Genomic DNA, 24,211 nt, shown 5'->3' on the forward strand with positions numbered 1-24,211 from the left:
AGTGCAGTTGTTGGGTCATAGGGTAGCTCTATTTTTAACTTCTTGAGGAACCTCCATACTGTTTTCCAGAGTGGCTGTACCATCTTGCATTCCCATCAACAGTGTAAGAGGGCTCCCTTTCTCTGTATCCTCGCCGACATTCATTTTTTCCTGTCTTGTTAATTTTACCCATTCTAACTGATGTAAGGTGTTATCTCATTGTGGTTTTGATTTATATTTCCCTGATGCTGAGTGATATTGGCCATTTTTTCATGTGTCTTTTGGCCATCTGGATGTCTTCTTTGGAGAAATATCTGTTCATGTCTTCTGCCCATTTCTTGACTGGATTATTTGGTTTTTGGATGTTGAGTTTGATAAGTTCTTTATATATCTTGGATACTAGCCCTTTATTGTTTGTCATTTGTAAATATCTTCTCCTATTCCATAGGTTGCCTTTTTAGTTATGTTGACTGTTTCCTTTGCTGTGAAGATTTTTATCTTGATGAAGTCCCAAAAGTTCATTTTTGCTTTTGTTCCCCTGGCCTTTGGAGACATGTCTAGCAAGAAGTTGCTGTGTCCGAGGTGAAAGTGGTTGTTGTCTGCATTCTCCTCTAAGGTTTTGATGGATTCCTATCTCACATTTAGGTCTTTCATCCATTTTAAGTTTATCTTTGAGTATGGTGTAAGAGAATGGTCCAATTCCATTCTTCTGCATGTGGCTGTCCAATTTTCCCAGCACCAATTATTGAAGAGACTGTTCTTTTCCATTGGATATTCTTTCCTGCTTTGTTGAGGATTAGTTGACCATAGTGTTGAGGGTCCATTTCTGGTTCTCTATCCTGTTCCATTGATCTATGTGTCTGTTTTTGTGCTAGTACCATGCTGTCTTAATGATTACAGCTTTTTAGTATTGCTTGAAGCCAGACATTGTGATGCTGCCAGCATTAGCTTTCTCTTGTAACATTCCTCTGGCTATTCGGGGTCTTTTCTGGTTCCATACAAATTTTAGGATTATTTGTTCCAGTTCTGTGAAAAATGTCGGTATTATTTTGGTAGGGATTACATTGAATGTATAGATTGCTCTGGGTAGCGTGGACATTTTAATAACATTTATTCTTCCAATCCATGAGCATGGAATGTTTTTCTATCTCTTTGTGTCTTCCTCAATTTCTTTCATAAGTAGTTTTTAGAGTACAGATCCTTTATCCTCTTTGGTTAGGTTTATCCCTTGGTATCTTATGGTTTTTTGGTGCAATTGTAAATGGGATCAATTCCTTAATTTCTCTTTCTTCTGTCTCATTATTAGTGCATAGAAATGCAACTGATTTCTGTGCATTGATTTTATATCCTGTCACTTTGCTGAATTCCTGTATGAGTTCTAGCAGTTTTGGAGTGGACTCTTTTGGAGTTTTCCATATAAAACATCATGTCATCTGTGAAGAGTGAGAGTTTGACTTCTTTTTTGCCAATCTGATTGCCATTTATTTTTTTGTTGTTGTCTGATTGCTAAGGCTAGGACTTCTTGCACTATGTTGAACAACAGCGGTGAGAGTGGGCATCCATGTTGTGTTCCTGACCTTAGGGGAAAAGATCTCAATTTTCCCCCATTGAGACTGATATTCACTGTGGGCTTTTCATATATGGTTTTTATGATATTGAGAAATGTTCCTTCTATCCCTACACTTTGGAGAGTTTTAATCAAGAAAAGATGCTGTATTTTGTCAAATGCTTTTTCTGCATCAATTGAGAGGATCATATGGTTCTTGTCTTTTATTAATGTGATCTATCATGTTGATTGATTTGAAAATGCTGAACCACTCTTGCATCCCAGGAATAAATCCCACTTGGTCGTGGTGAATAATCCTTTTAATGTACTTTTGGATCCTATTGGCTAATATCTTGGTGAGTATTTTGACATCCATGGTCAAGGATATTGGTCTGTAATTCTCCTTTTTGATGGGGTCTGGTTTTGTGATCAAGGTAATGCTGGCCTCATAAGAAGAGTTTGGAAGTTTTCCTTCCATTTCTATTTTTTGAAACAGCTTCAGTAGAATAAGTATTAATTCTTCTTTAAATGTTTGGTGGAATTCCCCTGGGAAGCCATCTGGCCCTGGAATCTTGGTTTTTGGGGAGGTTTTTGACTACTGTTTCCTTGCTGGTTATGGGTCTGTTCAGATTTACTATTTCTTCCTGTTTCAGTTTTGGTAGTTTATAAGTTTCCAGGAATGCATTCATTTCCTCCAGATTGCCTAATTTGTTGGCATATAGTTGCTCATAATATGTTCTTAAAACTGTTTGTATTTCCTTCTTGGTCATGATCTCTCCTCTTTCATTCATGATTTTTTTAATTTGTGTCCTCTCTCTTTTCTTTTTGATAACTCTGGCAGGGATTTATCAATCTTATTAATTCTTTCAAAGAACCAGCATCTAGTTCCATTGGTCTGTTCTACTGTTTTTCTGGTTTCTATTTCATTGATTTTTTGCTCTGATCTTTATTATTTCTCTTATCCTGCTGGGTTTAGGTTTTATTTGTTGTTCTTTCTCTAGGTCCTTTAGGTGTAAGGTTAGCTTGTGTATTTGAGATAAGCTTGTATTGCAATATACTTCCCTCTTAGGACTGCCTTTGCTGTATCCCAAAGGTTTTGAACAGTTGTGTTTTCATTTTCATTTGTTTCCATGAATTTTTTAAATTCTTCTTTAATTTCCTGATTGACCCATTCATTTTTTAGTAGGATGCTCTTTAACCTCCAAGTGTTTGAGTTCCTTCCAAATTACCTCTTGTGAATGAGTTCCTGTTTCAAAGCATTGTGGTCTGAAAGTATGTAGGGAATGATCCCAGTCTTTTTGAATTGGTTGAGCCCTAATTAGTGACATGGTATGTGATCTGTTCTGGAGAAAGTTTCATGTACACTCAAGAAGAATGTGTATTCTGTTGAAAAGCCCAAAGTCTTAATTGGAGAAATAGTTACACAGTTTCATGAAAGAGACACATATATATTAAATAGTATTTCTTAAAGTAAAAAGTTGTACTTTATATGATATGTGTCCTTTGATTCAAATTCTTCTTGTGCACTGAACCGCTACTCATAAATCATTTCTTGGTTGTTCACCTAAAGCACAAAGTTGGGGCTAAATTCATCTCCTCCAAGAAACAGCATCTTCCTGTGCATATCAAATCATTACACTTGCCATGTTATATTAAATGTATTATTATATGTCACCCATCCTGAGCTCTGTGCACTTAATCTTTATATCCACAGTGCCTCCCATATAACCTAGCACAAGATAAATGCTCAGTAAACAGTTTTGATATTAGCTGGAACTGGGTTGCCCTTACCTTCAGGATTCTGTTAATGTGGAAACATCTTGGAAGAGGTAACACATCACATCAGACTCACCCCTAACATTTTTCAAAGTCAAGAGCACAAATGGAGGCCCACATATCATAGACCTAAATATTTATAATTTCTAAATCAAGCTAACAAACTGTGAAATAAAATGTAGCTCTATCTTCCTATCTCAACAAATAAATGTGCTTTTATATTGATGAGATTAAAAATGTGCAACAGTTCTTTTTTAATATGCTGAAAGTTGGCAAAATATCAAAGATAATACAACTTGATTATCAATATGTATATATAGGTGTTCTGGGTGGCAGTGTTTAGGTTTCAAAGTAAATATATAAATTTCATAAATTATTGTATTTTTCTTTAAGAAAATGTGTATTTTCATCTTTATTTTAGTATGGTTACAGATTATGCAGTTATAATAAAACATTTTAAAAGTTTTGCATTCTATCTACAGTTATGCCAAATAATACAACCTTCCCCAAGTCACATGATGTCTGCTCTCTTTAATCTTTTCCTGGTTTAAAAAATTTAAATATACCTTGTCATTGAACTCTTTTCTATTTCTTTTCAACCTTATTTTTCCCCCCCTGAGGTCCACTTATAGTTTACACATATTCTTAATATTTAAAGGATTAAAAAATGTTATTCAAAATTGACATGATTTGAATAAAGATGTAATTTAAATTATAAATACAAAAAATTTAAAATTATTTCCATGTGTGCTTTCAGATATAGTTCATATATGGTTTGCAGAAAGTTACTTTCTTCTGAGACATTTAAAAATATTCATTAAAATGAGGACAAAATGCAATTATCATCTCATATAAATTTTTATGTAAATCATTTGAATAAACAAAAATTTAATGAGTTAGAACTCATAAATCTAAATTTCAAAAATAAAACTATTGAGAATTCTAGAATTCGGTAGATATCCAGTTGGCAAGGAATATGAGGCTTCATGTATATTACATCTAGAATTACCCATATACAAACTTTGAGAGTAATATGAATCAGTCAGTAGTCAGAATATTCCCCAGGCAGCAAGTGCACCTATTTTGCATGCTGTATTGATTCGTAAGTGCCTTCCAATGCATGCACTGAAACCAAAGAAAATGGGTGCTTATTAAAGCTTGAAAATAATACTTTGTTAGGAAATAACCTGTTGCATTTATGCCATCCAGAGAAAGAACCTGGTGAGTTATTTCACCCTTTCTCTTACTTAAATGCTTCCATAGCTCAAATTTCTTCCTATACTCCAAAGCAGTATCTATTTCTGTTGTTAACAATGGCAGTCTGCAAACCTTAGTAGCATTTGGACATAGTCACCTTTTGTTTTTAGGATATAAAATAAAAGATGGTCCAAAGTGTTTCTGTGGGGCTTACAGGCTGTTAATTATAAGAGCAGGTGGTGTTAGTCACAAGTGCAGATGTTTTGGGTTCTGGCTTACTCAGCCAGCACCGAGTGTGAGATCCCAAGTGACAGAGGAATCCACAGTCTATTTAATTTTTGAGTTTTTATTTGTGATGGGTAGAGCCCTCTTAGTGTGTGAGTTCTAGGGCAAGGATCTTCTGTCTGGATTTCAGGGTAGGATTGAATTAAATCCCTACCTATGAGTATATCAAATAATTGTCTTCCCTTAAGGTGTGGAGGGATACTAGACATCTGAGGAGAGAGGTAGGGGAGAACAAACATTAAAAGATAGAATGAATGGAATAAATTTGGAGGGAGTTGAAACAAAACATCACCTAGTTCATAATTTTGTTTGGGAATTTAATCTAGAAGTACTATTTATTCTTGATTCTATGTATATATGTGTGTTCTTTCTCTCACTGCTCTACAAATTGTCTTGAATTAGTCATTGTTTAGATACTTGGAAAATGTTCGATTTGGGGTTGTGTTTATCATTGGGATTTAAGTCCCTCTAGAGTTGGGTTTTGGAAAGCAAAGATGCCCTCAATTTGTATAACAATTTAATGGCTTCAATTAGTATTTTCAGTCTGGCATATAAAGTATAGGATGTTTCTACTATAAATCAAAGCCCTTGGCTTAAAAAAAAGATCTATAGACCTCAACCAGAACTTCTTAGAGGATGCTTCAACATAAATATAGTCTGGCATATTTGGGGTTTGCTTATGTCTATACTTAGGGACAGAATTGGCAAAGATATTAATATTGGGGCAGGGGAGGAACAGAGATAAACATGTTCAGTAATATTATTACTTGTCTCTCTTCCCCACTACTATATATCCAGATTAAAGAAAAAAAAAAAAAAAGAGAGAAACAGTTTTAAGCTACACATTCTAAGCTAGAGAGAAAAAAATGTCACATATTAGGAAATCCTGCTAAAGAAATGTCAAAAAAAAGCCACAGGGTGCAAAATAATTTTAGATGAACTTAAAATGGGAAGAAGAAATCATCTGGCATAGAAGTTAGATATATTTCCTCTCCTTTTCAACTCTTAATTCTTTAAGTGTTCAATATCCAGGCCAGAAATGTGATCTACTAATTCACATTTCCAGTATTTATCAAGGATTATGTCTCCTAGTTTGATTCATGTTTTATTCATGCTTAGAGTTTTAATTCTCTCTGAAACTTTGTTTGCAATAGGCTAAAAGTAGTCAAAATATGAAAGCTTGCAAATAAACAGAAAATTTTTGCCATGTTAACATGCCAAAACACTTTCTCTTACTTAAATGCTTCACTTAACATCAGAATTCTCACCTTTTTTAGGAAGGCACATTAGAACATGCAAGTTACTGGTCATTACTACTTGATCTGTTCTACATAGGATCTATGGTACTTTGGGGATTTTGTAAAATTTCAGGTCTGTCTTTAAAAATTCCCTTTGCTTTTACCTCAAATACACTATTCTCTTCCTTTTTAAAATACTACTAATAAAAGTAGTTTGGAATACAGCAGCATTGTTGGCAAACCACACTTTATTAAATGTTTGATTTTATCTGTTACAGAACATGAGAAGCAGCGGTTATGCAAGAGCACCGATTATATGAATTTGCATTTCAAAGTGAAATGGTTTTATAATGAATATGTGCGAGAACTTCCTGCCTTCAAGGATGCCGTTCCTGAATACTCCTTGTAAGTAGTGATTTTCACCCCCAACTTCTCAGTTCATAGTCCTATAAAAATTATACCTGAATTATGCAGCCTGAAAATCTCTTCTCATAGTCTTTGCTTGAATGCAGACATTTCTCTTATAAAATTAATATTAAATGACTTGCATTTCTTTGGGCCCATATTTAATTGAATTGTGTTACATTTTTCAACTATGCCTTCACTCAGATATTCAACTCAAAGAAAAAGAAATACAAAACAGGATATGGCTCACATGATGAGGTTATCTTCTGTGAAAGTGCTCAAGCTCAGATTTTATTGGGAAAATGAGGGTATTTGTATACTGAGCTTTAGAATCAGATTTTCCCTTTAATTCAACCAAAAAATATCTTAGAAATTAATATTTCTAAAATAGAAGTTATAATTAAACAGGTAACATTTTTCATAAACATGCCTGTATCAAATACATTTCTAAGCACACAAACTTGTAATACTCTGCATCTGGTATTTTTCAGAATTCTATTTAATTTTGTTGAGGAGGGTCTTCCATATACCAGGCACTGTATATGTGCTATAGGACAGTAGTGAATAAGATAAAGACCTCACCCTGAAAGAAGCTTGTACTTGATAAGATACTGATAAGTATAAAAATCATGATAAAGCAAGGCAAAATTAAATAATTACTAATTCAAGGAGCACAAACAAACTGCAGTGGGTTCTTACAGAAGAGAGGCATTACCCCTATTTGGAGGACTCTACATAATCTTTATGGATGGAGTAGCACTGATGCAGACTTTGAAAATTAGGTCAGTTGGTGACAGGAAAAGCATTTAGATTGAAAGGAAAGTTATGGGCATTATTATGGAAGTAGGAATATATGGGCTATGGTCCATGGGAAATGTCATTATAGTGGGGTATAGAGTATGTTTCCAAAAGGAGTAGGTAGCAAAAGTAGTTTTGAACTAGATTATTATAAATAAACGCTATGAAGCTTGCCCCACATTCATGAGGCATTGTGGGCAGTGGAAGAGGCAAAGATTGGGCAACAGGAAAGAGATTTAGAAGATAGTAATGTAATGATGAGATTAAGAATTTCCCTTTAATGTGACCTTTCTCATAGAAGTTTATAAGATACAGTGGGATACTGGGACAAGTTAAAATCTGTACACATTAGAGAGTGATTGTAGTAAGAATAGGATGAGTATGTGTGGGAGAAAGATTTCTGAGGTAGAATTTACATAATTTGTCAACTAATACATATGAGGATAAAAGAAATAGGAAAGAATTAAAGATGAAGTATAAGTGCCTAAGCAGCTGGTAATACTGACTTGGAATAGGGAAGTAAAAAAGAGATGCTATTAGCCAGAGACTTCTGCTTTGACTCTGTCTAGACTAACTAAACTACACTAACTAAAATCAGAATGACATGCCCACTGAACACCAATATAAAAGCTGAATAAAATTAAACAGCATCAGAGAGCAATCAAGGCAACCAGGAATTGAGAAACTACGATCCCTGAGAGAAGAGAAATGCATTAAGGTGAATCCTGTATTTGCTGCAGTTTTTTTTTCTCTATCCTGCTTGCTCCCATGCATTTGCCAATTTGCAATGCAGGTCATTGTGACCAAAGAGAGAACAGTAGCCTAGCTTATAGCAATGTCCGGGGGGTGGGGGTAGAGAAATAAACGTTGTGCTCAGTACTATGAAGGTTGCTTGGACCTGTAGGACCAAAGTCCTAGAGAAATGCAAACCACAGAAAAGTAAGCATGGCACCTTGCATACAGTTTTCTCCCTGAAGTATTTTCTGATTCTTAATCTGCCCATGTATGGAGACTGAGGCAGAAATAAGCAGGTGTAGAAAGAAGACACTGAGAGATTAAAACTTAAGTAGACACTTCAGCATCCTCACAATGCCGGGCAGACAAAAATTAGAGGTGAAGACTTCCTAAGGAACAAGACTTACCAGACTTTCAGGTGAGATCCCTGAGGGCTGTGCCCTAGAAATAAGAGCTAGAAATGGCGCAGCCTTGTCTACTTTATAACTATCTCCCTGCAAATACAAGGAAAAAATTAGATTTTCTGTAGAGGAAATAACCAATCAAAGGTTCCATATCTTTTCATAGACAATGTATAATATTCAACAAAAAAATTAAAGACTGTCAGGCAACAGGACCAATTGAATAAAATCCAAGAGAAAAATAGATATTAGACTTATCAGACATAGACTTTGATCTAAACTTCAAAATGTAAGAGAATTTCCACAGAATAATAGGACCTATAAGAAGAATAAAATAAAAACTACAGTACTGAAAAATGATGAAATTAGGAATGTAATAAATGGGCTTAATGGAAGATTGTACCTAGCAGAAGAGGGGATAAAAGAAATGGAAGACAAATTTGGAGAAAATATCCATATAAAAAGAGGAAGAAACCAAAAAAAATATACAAAATATAGAAGAAAGAGTCAAACAAGGGATATATGGGACAAATTGTAAAGGTCTACTATGCAAAGAATTGAGTCCCAGAAAAGGATAAGAGAGAAGGAACAGTATCAGAGCAATGTTTGATAAGCTACTAGGTGTGGATTTTGCAAATTGGATGAAAAACATGAAGCCACAGTTCAAGAATTTCTATAAATCCTAGGCAGGATATTTAAAGCAAGGAAAACTACCTGTCATTACATCATATAAAATTGCTTAAAACCAGAAAAGAATTAAAAAAAATCTTCCCATTTATTGGAGTCAAGGAAGATAAGACACTTTACCTTCAAAGGAGCTGCAGTAACACTCTTGGATGATTGTTCAATAGGAGGGACTGAAAACCAGAATACACTGCAATGATATCTTTTAAGTGCTGAAAGAAAACAACTAACAACTTAGAATTCTATAAACATCAAAAATATCCTTTCAAAACAAGATGAAATAAGTATATTTATATAACTGAGAAGCTGAAAGAACCCATTTCCAGCAGCCCTTCACCAAAAATATATAAGGCATGCTTCAGATAGAAAGAAAATGACTGAAGATAAAAATGCAGTAATGTAGTAAATGATAAAATACATTAGAAAAGGTAAGCAAAGAAGGGCACTTAAAAATACATTAACTATTTAAAGTAAAAAAAATCTGTAGAAGAAAAGGTACATAGAATTAAGATACAAGACAACAGTAGCATAAAAGGGTAGAAAAGCAATAAATGGAGTTAATATGTTATAAGATCCTTGAATTGTTTTGCAAGTGTAAAATACTCAATTTAAAAATCCTCTAATGTGTCATGGATGGGTGTTATAATTTATAGTGTAACCCCATAAGTACTATGCATCCATAAAACAATAGGGTGAAGGGAGAGTAAAACAAACATACCTAAGGGCAGGAAAGGAGAATGCGAAAAATAAAGAGCAGGCAGGAAATTTAGGGGGCGGTGGGGGAAGCAAGATGATGTCTTTAAAATTAAATTTATCAGAAGATTAAGTGTAATCATTAAACATAAATGGATTAATACTCTATTCAACAAATATTGTCCTACAGATGAAATAGTGAATCCAGACTATCTTGCTTATAATTTATTCACCTAAAACGTAAGTATCTAGAAAGGTTAAGTAAAAGATGAAAACAATAATTGGTATAAAATTTTCACAGCTATACTAATATTAAACAAAATAGACTTCAAAATAAGAAATATAACAATAAAACAATTTTGAGAGAGAGAAATATTTCATGATTAAAGGAGCAATTCAAAAAGATATATCAGTTGTAAATGTATCTCATAACATGTCAACAAAATACATAAAGTAAAAATTGTCAGAAGTGAAAGGAAAAACCAACAACTCAGCAATTCTACTTGGAGATTATACTTCTTTCAGCAACTGAAGAATCAGACAGTCAGTTAAAATACAGAAGTTTCAACAACATGAATAACACACTTAAAGATATTTATCTATCTGTATCTGGTCACCTAGAGGTTCCACAATTTTTTGTGGCAATTGTTTACACACACACACACACACACACACACACACACACACCCATCTACAATTTATGACCAACAATGACAAAACACACATTGTTATCACACGCACGTGGTGCATTTACCTAAATAGACTATTCTCTGAACCATAAAGTAGGTCTAATGGATTTTAAAAGATTGAAATATATACTGTATGGTCTTGTTCCACTGTGGAATTAAGCCAGATATCAACTCCAAGAAGATAAGTAGAAAATGACCAGATACCCATCACCAGGTATTAAAGAGGGCACGTTCTGCGTGGAGCACTGGGTGTTATGCACAAACAATGAATCATGGAACACTACATCAAAAACTAATGATGTAATGTATGGGGATTAACATAACAATAAAAAACTTAAAGAGAGAGAGAAAAAAAAGAAAATAACCAGATAGGCAAATTAAGCAGAACTCTCTAAAACCTGAGTAAAAAAGAAATCAGTGTAAATTACAAAATATTTTGAACTAAGTGATAATAAAATATCGCATGTTGAAACTTGTGGATTGCAGCTAAAACAGGAAATAGAAGAAAGTGTGTAGCTTCTAATTCTATAGAGAGAAGGGGGAGAAAGGTATAAAATCAGTAGTATAAGACTAGTTTAAAAAACAAATTAAGTCAAAAGAAAGTAGAAGGAGAAAATGATCAACAGGACCTAGAGCAAAAATAAATTTTAAAATAGAAGAAATTGCAAAGCGAAAAGTTTGTTCTTGAAGAACATGATAAGGGTGCCTGGGTGGCTCAGTTGGTTAAGCGACTGCCTTCGGCTCAGGTCACGATCCTGGAGTCCCGGAATCGAGTCCCACATGGGGCTCCCTGCTCAGCAGGAAGTCTGCTTCTCCCTCTGACCCTCTTCCCTCTCGTGCTCTCTATCTCTCATTCTTTCTCTCTCGAATAAATAAATAAAATCTTTAAGAAAAAAAAAGAAAAACATAAAAATAAAAAAAAGACTTAAAAGGCCAATGGGAAAAAAAAAGGAAAAACAGATGTCACAAATTATTGTTACTAGAAAACATCACTAAAGATCCAGAAAGATAAAATATATTAAGACGTTGTTTATGCCAGTACATTTAAAAGTTAGACAAAAATGTACCAATTCCTTTATATAACTTATTAAGCTAAAATTTAAAAAAAGATAAAATCTGAATGGACCCATAACTTTTAAAATTTGAATACATCGTTAAAAATCATGTCACAACAAAAACTCCAGGCTCAGATGGATCCAAACAGAATTTTTCCAACTGTTTAAAGAAGAATATCACTAATATTACACAAATTGTTCCAAAAAGACAGGAACACTTTCAAATCATTTTTTGAGGCCAGCATATCCTCAACTACTGAAACCTATTGAGATATGACATATAATTAAAGAATTTCTCTCTGAAAATATATTTAAAAAGTAAAATATTAGCCAATAGAATCCAGTAGTTTATAAAAAGACTAATATGACCAATGGGTATTTATTCCTGAGATATAAAATTAGTTTAACATTTTAAAAGCAATGAATACAATTCACCACATTTAAGGAATGAAAGAGAAAATCCCTAGAGTCATTACACTAGGCACAGAACAATAATTTAATAAAATACAGTATCAATTTATTATAATAATCTCTTAGAAGTTAAGAATAGAAGGGAACTATCTTAATCTAATAAAAGACTCACTTTCAAAAAAGAAACAACGATATAACCATTGTGTCTATTTTTTAATTGAAATGTAGTTGGCATAAGATATTATTTTAGTTTTAGGGGTACAACATAATTGCTCAACATTTACAAACATTATAAATTGATCACCACCATACATCTAGCTACTATCTGTCACCATGCAAAATTGTTATATTATTATAGTTCCTATACTATACATTGTATCTCCATGTCTTATTTATTTTATAGCTGGAAGTTTGTATCTTTCAATCCCCTTGCTCTGTTTCACCCATCCCTTCCGTCTCCTCACCTCTGGCAACCACCAGTTTTTTCTCTGTATCAATGAATCTGTTTCTGTTTTGCATGGTTTTTTGTGGGTTTTTTTGTTTTGTTTTTCTTAGATTCCATATGTAAGTGAAATCATATGGCATCTGTCTTTCTCTGTCTGACTTATTTCACTGAGCATAATATCCTCTTGATCTACTCAGGCTGTCACAAATAGCAAGATTGCATTCTTTTTTTATGGCTAACATTCCATGGTATATCTATATTACATCTTCATCCATTCATCTATTATAAGATGGACACTTAAGATTGCTTCCTATCTTGGCTACTGTAAATAATGGTGTAGTGAACATGTAATGGTAAATAAGTCTTTTTGAATGACTGTTTTCATTTTCTTCAGGTAAATTCCCAGAAGTGGGATTGCTGGATCATATAATATTTCTGTTTTTAATTTTTGAGGAACCACCATAAATTTTTCCATAGTGGCTGCACAATTTTGATTTTCCACCAACAGTGCATGAGGATTCCCTTTTCTTTGCATCCTCAACAATACTTATTTCTTGTTTGCTTTTTTTTAAATATATATAGTCATTCTTTCAAATGTGAGACAATATCTTGTGCTTTTGATTTGCATTTCCCTGATCATAAGTGATCTTGAGCATCTTTTGGTGTCTGTTGGCCATCTGTATTTCTTCTTTAGAGTAATGTCTGTTAAGGTCCTCTGCTTATTTTTTAAATGGATGTTTTTATATTGAGTTTGGTGAGTTTTTTTTAATATATTTTGGACATTGACAGCTCATGGGTCATATCATTTGCAAATATTATTTCCATTCAGTAGGTTCCCTTTTTGTTTTGTTGATGGTTTTCTTTGCTGTACAAAATCTTTTTAGTATGATGTAGTCCCAGTTATTTATTTTTGCTTTTGTTGCCCTTACTTGAGGAAATGGATAAAAAAAAAATATTGCTAAGATGTCCAAGAGCTCGTTCATATGTGTTCTTCTAGGAATTTTATGGTTTCAAGCCTTACATTTAAGTCTTTAATACATTTTTCTGTTTATTTTTGTATGTGGTGTAAGAAAGTGGTCCAATTTTATTCTTTTGCATGTAGCTGTCCAGTTTTCCCAACACCATTTATTGAAGAGATGGCCTTTTCTCCATTGTATATTCTTCATCATGTATAAACATGGGTTTATTTCTAGACTTTCTTTTCTGTTCTGTTGATCTGTGTGTCTTTTTGTGTGTGTGCTTGATTACTATAGCTGTATAGTATAATTAGCAATCAGGAAGAGTGACCTAAAGCTTTGTTCTTATTTCTCAAGATGCTTTGGCTATTTGGGGTCTTTTGTGATTCCATACAATTTTCAGGATTATTTGCTCTAGTCTGTAAAAAATACCATTGGAATTTTGATAAGGATTGAACTGAATCTGTAGATTGCTTTGGGTAGTATAGACATTTTAACAATATTAATTCTTCAAATCACAAATATGGTATATATTTCCACTTCTTTGTGTCATCTTCAATTTCTTTTATCAATGTATTATTTTCAGAGTACAGTTCTTTAAACTTCTTGGCTAACTTTATTCCTAGGTGTTTTTTGATGCAATTATAAATAGGTTTTTTCCTTTAATTTCTCTTTCTGATAGTTCGTTATTAGTGTATAGAAGTGAAATAGGTTTATGTATATTACTTTCATATCTGGCAACCTTACTGAATTCATTAGTTTTAATAGTTTTTCAATGGAGTCCATAATGTTTTCTAGATATGGTATATCAACTGCAAATAATGACAGTTTTGCTTCTTTTCCAATTTGGATATCTTTTTTTAATTATTATTATGTTATGTTAGTCACCATATGTTACATCTTTAGTTTTTGATGTAGTGTTCCATGATTCATTGTTTGCGTGTAATACCCAGTGCTCCATTCAATATGTGCCCTCCTCAATACCCATCACTGGGCTAACCAATCCCCCCACCCCCCTCCCCTCTAAAACCCTCAGTTTGTTTCTTAGAGTCCATAGTCTCTCATGGTTCGTCTCCCACTCCGATTTCCCCACCTTCATTTTTCCCTTCTTACTATCTTCTTTTTTTTTTTTAAACATATAATATATTATTTGTTTCAGAGGTACGGGTCTGTGATTCATCAGTTGCATACAATTCACAGCACTCACCATAGCACATACCCTCCCCAGTGTCCATCACCCAGCCACCCCATCCCTCCCACCCCCCACCACTCCAGCAACCCTCAGTTTGTTTCCTGAGATTAAGCATTCCTCATATCAGTGAGATAATATGATATTTGTCTTTCTCTGATTGACTTATTTCACTTAGCATAATACCCTCTAGTTCCATCCACATTGTTGCAAATGGCAAGATTTCAGGGTTTTTTGATGGCTGCATAATATTCCATTGTATATATATACACCACATCTTCTTTATCCATTCATCTGTTGATGGACGTCTGGGCTCTTTCCATAGTTTGGCTATTGTGGACATTGCTGCTGTAAACATTGGGGTGCACGTACCTCTTTGGATCCCTACATTTGTATCTTTGGGGTAAATATCCAGTAGTGCAATTGCTGGGTCGTAAGATAGCTCTATTTTCAACTCTTTTTTCTTAACCTTTAAAATGAACCATTTATTAAATCAGACTGTTAATTTTTAACAGTTAATGTAAGTTACATGTATGTTTATGTCAGAGTATTTCACATGGAAACTTTTTAAACTCTTATAGGCAAGCAAAATCGTACCACACAGTATATAAGTGGGAAGGGGGTACTGCTAAACATTCAAATAAGGCAAGTATTTAAAAATGGTAAAACAGTAATTAAAAAAATATTCAAGCATTCCTTTAAGAGAATTCAATACTACTAGCTAAATGTACTTTCTGAGTATTTTCAACTTTTTGAGGAACCTCCATACTGTTTTCCAGAGTGGCTGCACCAGCTTGCATTCCCACCAACAGTGTAGGAGGGTTCCCCTTTCTCTGCGTCCCTGCCAACATCTGTCATTTCCTGACTTGTTAATTTTAGCCATTCTGACTGGTGTGAGGTGGTATCTCACTGAGGTTTTGATTTGGATTTCCCTGATACTGAACGATGTTGAGCACTTTTTCATGTGTCTGTTGGCCATTTGGATGTCTTCTTTGGAAAAATGTCTGTTCGTGTCTTCTGCCCATTTCTTGACTGGATTAGTTGTTCTTTGGATGTTCAGTTTGATAAGTTCTTTATAGATTTTGGATACTAGCCCCTTATCTGATATGTCATTTGCAAATATCTTCTCCCATTCTGTCGGTTGTCTTTTGGTTTTGTTGACTGTTTCCTTTGCTGTGCAAAGTTTTTTATCTTGATGAAGTCCCAATAGTTCATTTTTGCCCTTGCTTCTCTTGCCTTTAGCAAAGTTTCTAAGAAGAAGTTGCTGCGGCTAAGGTCGAAGAGGTTGCTGCCTGTGTTCTCCTTTAGGATTTTGTTGGACTCCTGTCTCACATTTAGGTCTTTCATCCATTTTGAGGTTATCTTTGAGTATACTGTAAGAGAACGGTCCAGTTTCATTCCTCTGCATGTGGCTGTCCAATTTTCCCAACACCATTTGTTGAAGAGACTGTCTTTTTTCCATTGGACATTCTTTCCTGCTTTGTCAAAGATTAGTTGACCATAGAGTTGAGGGTCCATTTCTGGGCTCTCTGTTCTGTTCTGTTGATCTATGTGTCTGTTTCTGTGCCAGTACCATACTGTCTTGTGATGACAGCTTTGTAATAGTGCTTGAAGTCCAGAATTGTGATGCCACCAGCTTTGCTTTTCTTTTTCAGCATTCCTCTGGCTATTCAGGGTCTTTACTGGTTCCATACAAATTTTAGGGTTATTCCATTTCTTTGAAAAAAGTTGATAGTATTTTGATAGGGATTGCATTAAATATGCAGATTGCTCTAGGTAGCATAGACATTTTCACAATATTTGTTCTTCCAATATATGAGCATGGAATGTTTTCCCATTTCTTTGTGTTTTCCTCAATTTGTTTCATGAGTATTCTATAGTTTTCTGAGTACAGATCCTTTGCCTCTTTGGTTAGATTTATTCCTAGGTATCTTATGGTTTTGGGTGCAATTGTAAATGGGATCGACTCCTTAATTTCTCCTCCTTCTGTCTTGTTGTTGGTATATAGAAATGCAACTGATTTCTCTGCATTGATTTTATATCCTGCCATTTTACTGAATTCCTCTATGAGTTCTAGCAGTTTTGGGGTGGAGGCTTTTGGGTTTCCACATAAGGTATCATATCATCTGCAAAGAGTGAGAGTTTGACTTCTTCTTTGCCAATTCAGATGCTTTTTATTTCTTTTTGTTATCTGATTTCTGTGGCTAGGACTTCTAATAATCTGTTGAATTGCAGTGGTGATGGTGGACATCACTGCCGTATTCCTGACCTTAGGGGGAAAGCTCTCAGTTTGTCCCCATTGAGGATGATATTCGCTGTGGGTTTTTCATAGATGCCTTTTATGATATTGAGGTATGTACCCTCTATCCCTATACTCTGAAGAGTTTTGATCAAGAAAGGATGCTGTACTTTGTCAAATGCTTTTTCTGCATCTAGTGAGAGGATCATATGGTTCTTTTTCTTTCTTTTATGAATGTAGTTTATCACATTGATTGATTTGTGGATGTTGAACCAACCTTGGAGCCCAGACATAAATCCCACTTGGTCGTGGTGAATAATCCTTTTAATGTACTGTTGGATCCTGTTGGCTAGTATTTTGGTGGGAATTTTTGCATCCATATTCATCAGGGATATTGGTTTGTAATTCTCCTTTTTGATGGGGTCTTTGGTATTGGGATCAAGGTAATGGTGACCTCATATAATGAGTTTGGAAGTTTTCCTTCCATTTCTATTTTTTTGGACCAGTTTCAGAAGAATAGTTGTTAATTCTTCCTTAAACGCTTGGTAGAATTCCCCTGGGAAGCTCTCTGGCCCTGGGCTCTTGCTTGTTGGGAGATTTTTGAAGACTGCTTCAATTTCCTTAGTGGTTATAGGTCTGTTCAGGTTTCTATTTCTTCCTGGTTCAGTTTTGGTAGTTGATACATCTCTAGGAATGCATCCATTTCTTCCAGGTTATCTAATTTGCTGGCGTATAGTTGCTCATATGTTCTTGTAATTGTTTGTATTTCTTTGGAGTTGGTTGTGATCTCTCCTCTTTCATTCATGATTTTATTTATTTGGGTCATTTCTCTTTTCTTTTTTGATAAGTCTGGTCAGGGGTTTATCAATCTTGTTAATTCTTTCAAAGAACCAGCTCCTGGTTTTGTTGATTTGTTCTACTGTTCTTTTGGTTTCTATTTCATTGATTTCTGCTCTGATCATTGTTATTTCTCTTCTTCTGCAGGGTTTAGGCTTTATTTGCTGTTCTTTCTCCAGCACCATTAAGTGTAGGTATGGTTGTGTATTTGAGACCTTTCTTGTTTCTTGAGAAAGGCTTGTATTGCTATAAACTTTCCTCTTAGGACTGCCTTTGCTGCATCCCAAAGATTTTGAACAGTTGTGTTCTCATTTTCATTTGTTTCCATGAATTTTTTTAACTCTTCCCTAATTTCCTGGCTGAACCATTCTTTCTTGAGTAGGATGCTCTTTAGCTTCCATGTATTTGAGTTCTTTCCGACTTTCCTCTTGTGAATGAGTTCCAGTTTCAAAGCACTGTGGTCTGAAAATATGCAGAGAATGATCCCAATCTTTTGGTACCGGTTGAGACCTGATTTGTGACCTAGGATGTGATCTATTCTGGAGAATGTTCCATGGGCACTAGAGAAGAATGTGTATTCTGTTGCTTTGGGTTGGAATGTTTTGAATATATCTTTGAAGTCCATTTGGTCTAGTGTGTCATTTAAAGTCTTTATTTCCTTGTTGATCTTTTGCTTAGATGATCTGTCCATTTCAGTGAGGTGGGTGTTAAAGTCCCCTACTATTATTGTATTGTTGTCAGTGTGTTTCTTTGCTTTTGTTATTAATTGGCTTATATAATTGGCTGCTCCCACATTAGGGGCATAGATATTTAAAATTGTTAGATCTTGTTGGATAGACCCTTTAGGTATGATATAGTGTCCTTCCTCATCTCTTATTATAGTCTTGGTTTAAAGTCTAATTTGTCTGATATAAGGATTGCCACCCCAGCTTTCTTTTGGTGTCCATTAGCATGGTAAATGTTTTTCCACCACCTCACTTTTAATCTGGAGGTGTCTTTGGCTCTAAAATGAGTCTCTTGCAGGCAGCATATCGGTGGGTCTTGTTTTTTTATCCATTCTGATGCCCTGTGTCTTTTGATTGGGGCATTTAGCCCATTTATATTCAGGGTAACTATTGAATGATATGAATTTAGTGCCATTGTATTGCCTGTAAGGTGGCTGTAACTGTATATTGTCGCTATTCCTTTCTGGTCTATGTTACTTTTAGGCTCTCTCTTTCCTTAGAGGACCCCTTTCAATATTTCTTGTAGGGCTGGTTTTGTGTTTGCAAATTCTTTTAGTGTTTGTCCTGGAAGGTTTTTATCTCTCCTATTTTCAATGACAGCCTAGCTGTCATATTTTTGGCTGCATATTTTTCGCATTTGGTGCTCTGAATATATCATGCCAGTCCTTTCTGGCCTGCCAGGTCTCTGTGGATAGGTCTGCTGCCAGTCTACCATTGTAGATTACATATCTCTTCTCCTGAGCTGCTTTCAGGATTTTCTCTTTGTCTCTGAGACTCATAAGTTTTACTATTAGATGTCAGGGTGTTGACCTATTTTTATTGATTTTTGAGAGGGGTTCTCTGTGCCTCCTGGATTTTGATGCCTGTTTCCTTCCCCAAATTAGGGAGTTCTCTGCTATAATTTGCTCCAATATACCTTCTGCCCCTCTCTCTCTTTCTTCTTCTTCTGGGACCTAAATTATTCTAATGTTGTTTCATCTTATGGTATCTCTTATCTCTCGCATTCTGGCCTCATGGTCTAGTAGTAGTTGTTTATCTCCGTTTTTCTCAGATTCTTTATTCTCCATCCTTTGGTCTTCTATATCACTAATTCTCTCTTCTGCTTCATTTCTTCTAGTGGTTAAAGCCTCCATTTTTTATTGCATTTCATTTATATCTTTTTTTATTTCAACTTGGTTAGATTTTAGTTCTTTTATTTCTCCAGGAAGGGATTCTCTAGTATCTTCCATGGTTTTTTCAAGCCCAGCTAATATCTTTACAATCATCATTCTTAACTCTAGTTCTGACATCTTATTAATGTCCTTATTGATTAGGTCCCTGGCAGTTGGTACTGCCTCTTGTTTTTTTTTTTTTTTTTTTAGGTGATTTTTTTCCATCTTGTCATTTTGTCCAGAGGAGAATAAATGAATGAGAGAATAAAATGCTAATAGGGTAACAACAAACCGTGAAAAATATACACTAAACAAATCAGAAGAGACCCAAAACCGGGGCGGGGGGGGAAGGGAAAGAAAGAAAAAGAATATGATTAAATATGATCAGGCTGGTGAATAGAGCAGTGCCGCACACTAGATTTTGTGCATATTTTGGTCTGTTAGAAGAAACTGCCTCCCAAAGTTTTAAAGAAAGAAAAATTTATATATATACAAAAACAAGGGTAAATATGATGAAGGGATGGAATACGAGTGTAAAGATGAAAATTATAAAAGATTTTATAAAAGGAATTGATAAGATATGTTGGTTGAAAAAAGAAAGAAGAGAAATAAAAAAAAAAAGGGGGAGAGAATGTGATCAGGCAGGAGACTAGAACAAAGCCATACACCAGAGATTTAGGGTATATTTTGCTCTGTTAGAAGAAACTATATGCCAAAATTTTAAAGGGAGAACCATATATATATATATATATATATATATATATATATATATATATATATAAACACACACACACACACACAAAGTAAGGTTAACTACAATGAGGGGATAGAATATGACTCTAAAAATGAAAAATAAAAAAGATTTTAAAAAAAAGGGATAAGATATTGGTTGAAAAGGGGAAAAAGAAAAATTCAAAAAAAATAGAAAAAGAGAAAAATAAAAAATATTTAAAAAATTAACTTTGAAAGACTAAAGAATCGTAGGGAAAAAAGCCTTGAAGTCTATGTGCTGTATTTCCCTAGTGCTGGAGTTCTGCTGTTCTCATTGATCGGTAAGCTTGGTCTTGGCTAGCTGTTCTTGCTGATCTTCTGGGGGAGGAGCCTGTTGTGGTGATTCTCAAATGTCTTTGCCTGAGGTGGAATTGCACCACCCTTGTTAGGGGCTAGGCTAGATAATCTGCTTGGGTTTGCTCTTGGTAGCTTTTGTTCCCTGAAAGCTTTCCATCTAGCTTTGGAGGACAAGAAAGAAAATGACAGCCTCCCAATCTCCACTCCAGAGGAACCAAGAACTGGTTCCCCACTCCTCAGTGAGCCCCCAGAGAAAAGCAGTCAATCAGTCCTGTCTCCCTGGTCTCCAGCTGCACTCTGTGCTCACCCGGCCTGTGACCAAGCCTTTCTCTTTGGCACACGATCCCATTTTGGAGTCTCCAAACCCAGCAGATCCTGCAGTACACTCCTGTGCCTCTTCTCCCAGGGGAGGAAGGGGAGTCTCCCAGGATCTGCCGCTTATTGGGCCCCTGCTTGAAGAGTAGTGGCCTGACTATGCCAGGGATCACAGTTTATGGCAAACCCGAGCTGAGAGCCCACTCCTAGGCTCTGTCTTTGCAGCTCGCTTCCCCGCTCCATATCTGGGAGCTCTGCCACACTCAGGCACCCCCAGTCTTTCTGTGACCCCGAGGGTCCTGATACCACACTGTCCCAATGAGGGTTCCACCCCCTGCTTAGCCACTGGAGCAGTGTCCCTCAGTGGAGCAGACTTCTAAAAGTTCTAGTTTTGTGCTCTGCTCCTCTAGCACTTGCTGGTAGCCGGCTCCCTTCCCCCTGCAGTCTGTCTTTCCAAATATCACCTTGGATTCACTTCTCCACATGTCCTACTGTCCAGAAAGTGGTCACTTTTCTGTTCAGAGAGTTGCTGCTATTTTTTTCTTCGATCTCCTGTTGAGTTTTTAGGTGTTCAGAGTGTTTTGATACCTATCTAGCTGAATTCCTCGGATCAGATGAAATTTAGGTCTCCTACTCCTCCACTTTGCTCCTCCTCCCCAATTTGGATATCTTTGATTTCTTTTTCTCATCTGATTGCTGTGGCTAGGATTTCCAATACTGTGTAGAAAAAAAGTGGCAAGACTGGGCATTCTTGTCTTGTTCCTGATCTGAAAGGAAAAGCCTTCAGGGTGCCTGGGTGGCTCAGTTGTTAAGTGGCTGCCTTCACCTCAGGTCATGATCCTAGGGTCCTGGGATCAAGCCCCATGTCAGGCTTCCTGCTCAGTGGGAAGCCTGCTTCTCCCTCTCCCAACTCCCCCTGCTTGTGTTTCTGCTCTTGCTATCTCTCTCTCTCTGTCAAATAAATAAATTAAATCTTTTAAAAAAATGAAAGGAGAGGCCTTCAAGTGTTCACCATTAAGTATGATGTTAGCCATGGGTTTGTTATATATGGGCTTTATTATGTTGTTGCATGTTCCCTGTATACTCTCTTTTTGAGAGTTGTTATCAGATCGGGAATTTTATCAAATGGTTTTTATGCATCTATTGGTATGGTTATATGATTTTTATTCTTTCGTTGTTGTTGCTAACGTGGTATTACATTGATTGATTTGCAGATAGAGAACCATTTTTTCATCCCTGGAATAAATCCTACTTGATCACAGTGTATAATCCTTTTAATGTATTTTTAAATTTAGCTTCCTAATATTTTGTTGAAGATTTTTGCCTCTGTGTTCATCAGGGATATTGACCTGTAATTGTATTGTTTTCTGGTGTCTTTGTCTAACTCTGGCATCAGAGTAACACTGAGAATGTAGAATGAATTTGGAGCATTCCTTCTTCCTTAATTTTTGGTATAGTTTGAGAAGGATAGGTATTAACTCTTCTTTATTTTTTATTTATTTTTATTTTTTTTTTTTAAAGATTTTATTTATTTATTCACGAGAGACAGGGAGAGAGAGAGAGAGAAGCAGAGGGAGAAGCAGGCTCCCAAGGAGCAGGGAGCCCGATGCGGGACTCGATCCCAGGACCCCGGGATCATGACCTGAGCCGAAGGCAGACGCTTAACCATCTGAGTCACCCAGGCGCCCTAACTCTTCTTTAAATATTTGCTAGAATTTGGCAGTGAAGCCATCTGGTCCTGGGCTTTTCTTCTTTTGGGAGTTCTTTTTTTCTTACTGATTCATTTTTATTACTTGTAATTGGTCTATTCATATTTCCTTATTTTTTTGAGTCAGTCTTAGAAGATCATATGTTTCTGGGAATTTATCCATTTCTTCCCATTTGTTGGCACATAATTATAGTTTTTTATGATTCTTTGTATTTCTCTGGCATAAGTTGTAACTTCTCTTTTATTTCTGATTTTATTTATTTGGGCCTCTTTTTTTTTCTTCATAGCTAAAGGTTTATCAGTTTTGTTTATGTTTGCAAAGAACCACTCTTAGTTTCATTATTTCTATTGTTTTCATAGTCTTTATTTTTGCTCTGATCTTTAATAATTTCCTTTCTTCTTTTAACTCTGGTCTTTGTTCTTTTTTTCTATTCTTTCAGGTGTAAGATTAGATTGTTTATTGAGATTTTTCTTGTTTCTTGAGGTAGGCCTGTATCACTATTTATCTCTCTTTTAAAACTGCATTTTCTGCATCCCATAGATTTTGGGCTGTTTGTTTCCATTTTCATTTGTCTCAAGGGTTTTTCTTTTCTTCTTTGATTTCTTCATTGACTTACTGGTTGATAATGTTTGGATTCCACATGTTTGTGTTTTGTCCACTCTTCTTTTTGTAATTGATTTCTAGTTTCATGCCATTGTGGTCGGAAAAGATACTTGATATGATTTTAGTCTTCTTTAATTTACTGAGACTTGTTTTGTGGTCCAACATGTGATCTATCCTGAAAAATATTCTATGTGCACTTAAAAAGAATGTGTATTCTGCTTTTGGATGGAGTGTTGTGTATATATTAAGTCTATTTGGTCTACTGTGTTGTTCAAGGCCAATGTTTCCTTACTGATTTTCTCCCTAGATGATCATTCCATTGTTGTAAGTGGAGTGTTAAAGTCCCCTACTATTATTATATTACCATGAATTTCTCCCTTGTCTAGTAACATTTGCTTTATGTATTTAGGTGCTCCTATCTTGGGTACATAGATATTTACAAGTGTCATATCCTCTTGTTGGATTGAACCCCTGTTCTGTCTCTTGTTACACCCTTTCTTTTAAAGTCTGTTTTATCTGATATAAGTATTTCTACCACAGCTGTCTTTTTGTTTCTATTTGCAAGGAATAGATTTTTCTGTCCCTTCACTTTCAGTTTGTTTGTGTCTTTAGATCTGAAGTGAATCTATCATAGGCAGCATGTATATAATCTAGCTTGTGTTTGTTTGTTTTTTTTTTATCTGTTTAGCCCCCTCTATCTTTTGATTTAATCTATTTACATTTAAGGTAACCCTTGAAAGATATGTACGTCTTGCCATTTTATGATTGTTTTCTTTTTCAACCATTTTCTGGTTATTTTTGTAGTTTTTCTCCTGTTTCTTTTTCTCTTACTCTCTTCTCATGTGATTTAGTGACATTCCTTAGTGTTATGTTTGTATTTCTTTCTCTTTAATTTTTGTGTATCTGTTATAGGTATTTGTGGTTACCACAAAGTTCATAGATAATATCCTATATATAGCAGTCTATTTTAAGTTGATAGTTGTTTAGGTTCCAGCATGTTCTAAAAGCACTACATTTATACTCTTCCCCGATTTTTTTTTGTTTTTGATGTCATATTTTACGTGTCATTATTTTGTGTATCC

General features: G+C 35.2%; 1 protein-coding gene across 3 annotated transcripts in view; it reads left to right on the plus strand.

The window, feature by feature from the left end:
* The window catches only part of UNC13C (unc-13 homolog C), a 601,702-nt gene that overhangs the window by 450,160 nt on the left and 127,331 nt on the right, over positions 1-24,211 (plus strand). For all 3 annotated transcript variants that reach the window (XM_028100275.2, XM_088025127.1, XM_028100274.2), the window contains one exon: positions 6,300-6,426. In XM_028100275.2, the coding sequence (XP_027956076.2) occupies positions 6,300-6,426 (127 nt within the window). The remainder of the gene's footprint in view (positions 1-6,299; positions 6,427-24,211) is intronic.

This window comes from Eumetopias jubatus, unplaced genomic scaffold (genome assembly GCF_037043125.1).
Source record: "Eumetopias jubatus isolate StellerSeaLion01/CBP00866 unplaced genomic scaffold, mEumJub1_p1.0 scaffold_7, whole genome shotgun sequence".
Classification (NCBI taxonomy): Eukaryota; Metazoa; Chordata; class Mammalia; order Carnivora; family Otariidae; genus Eumetopias; species Eumetopias jubatus.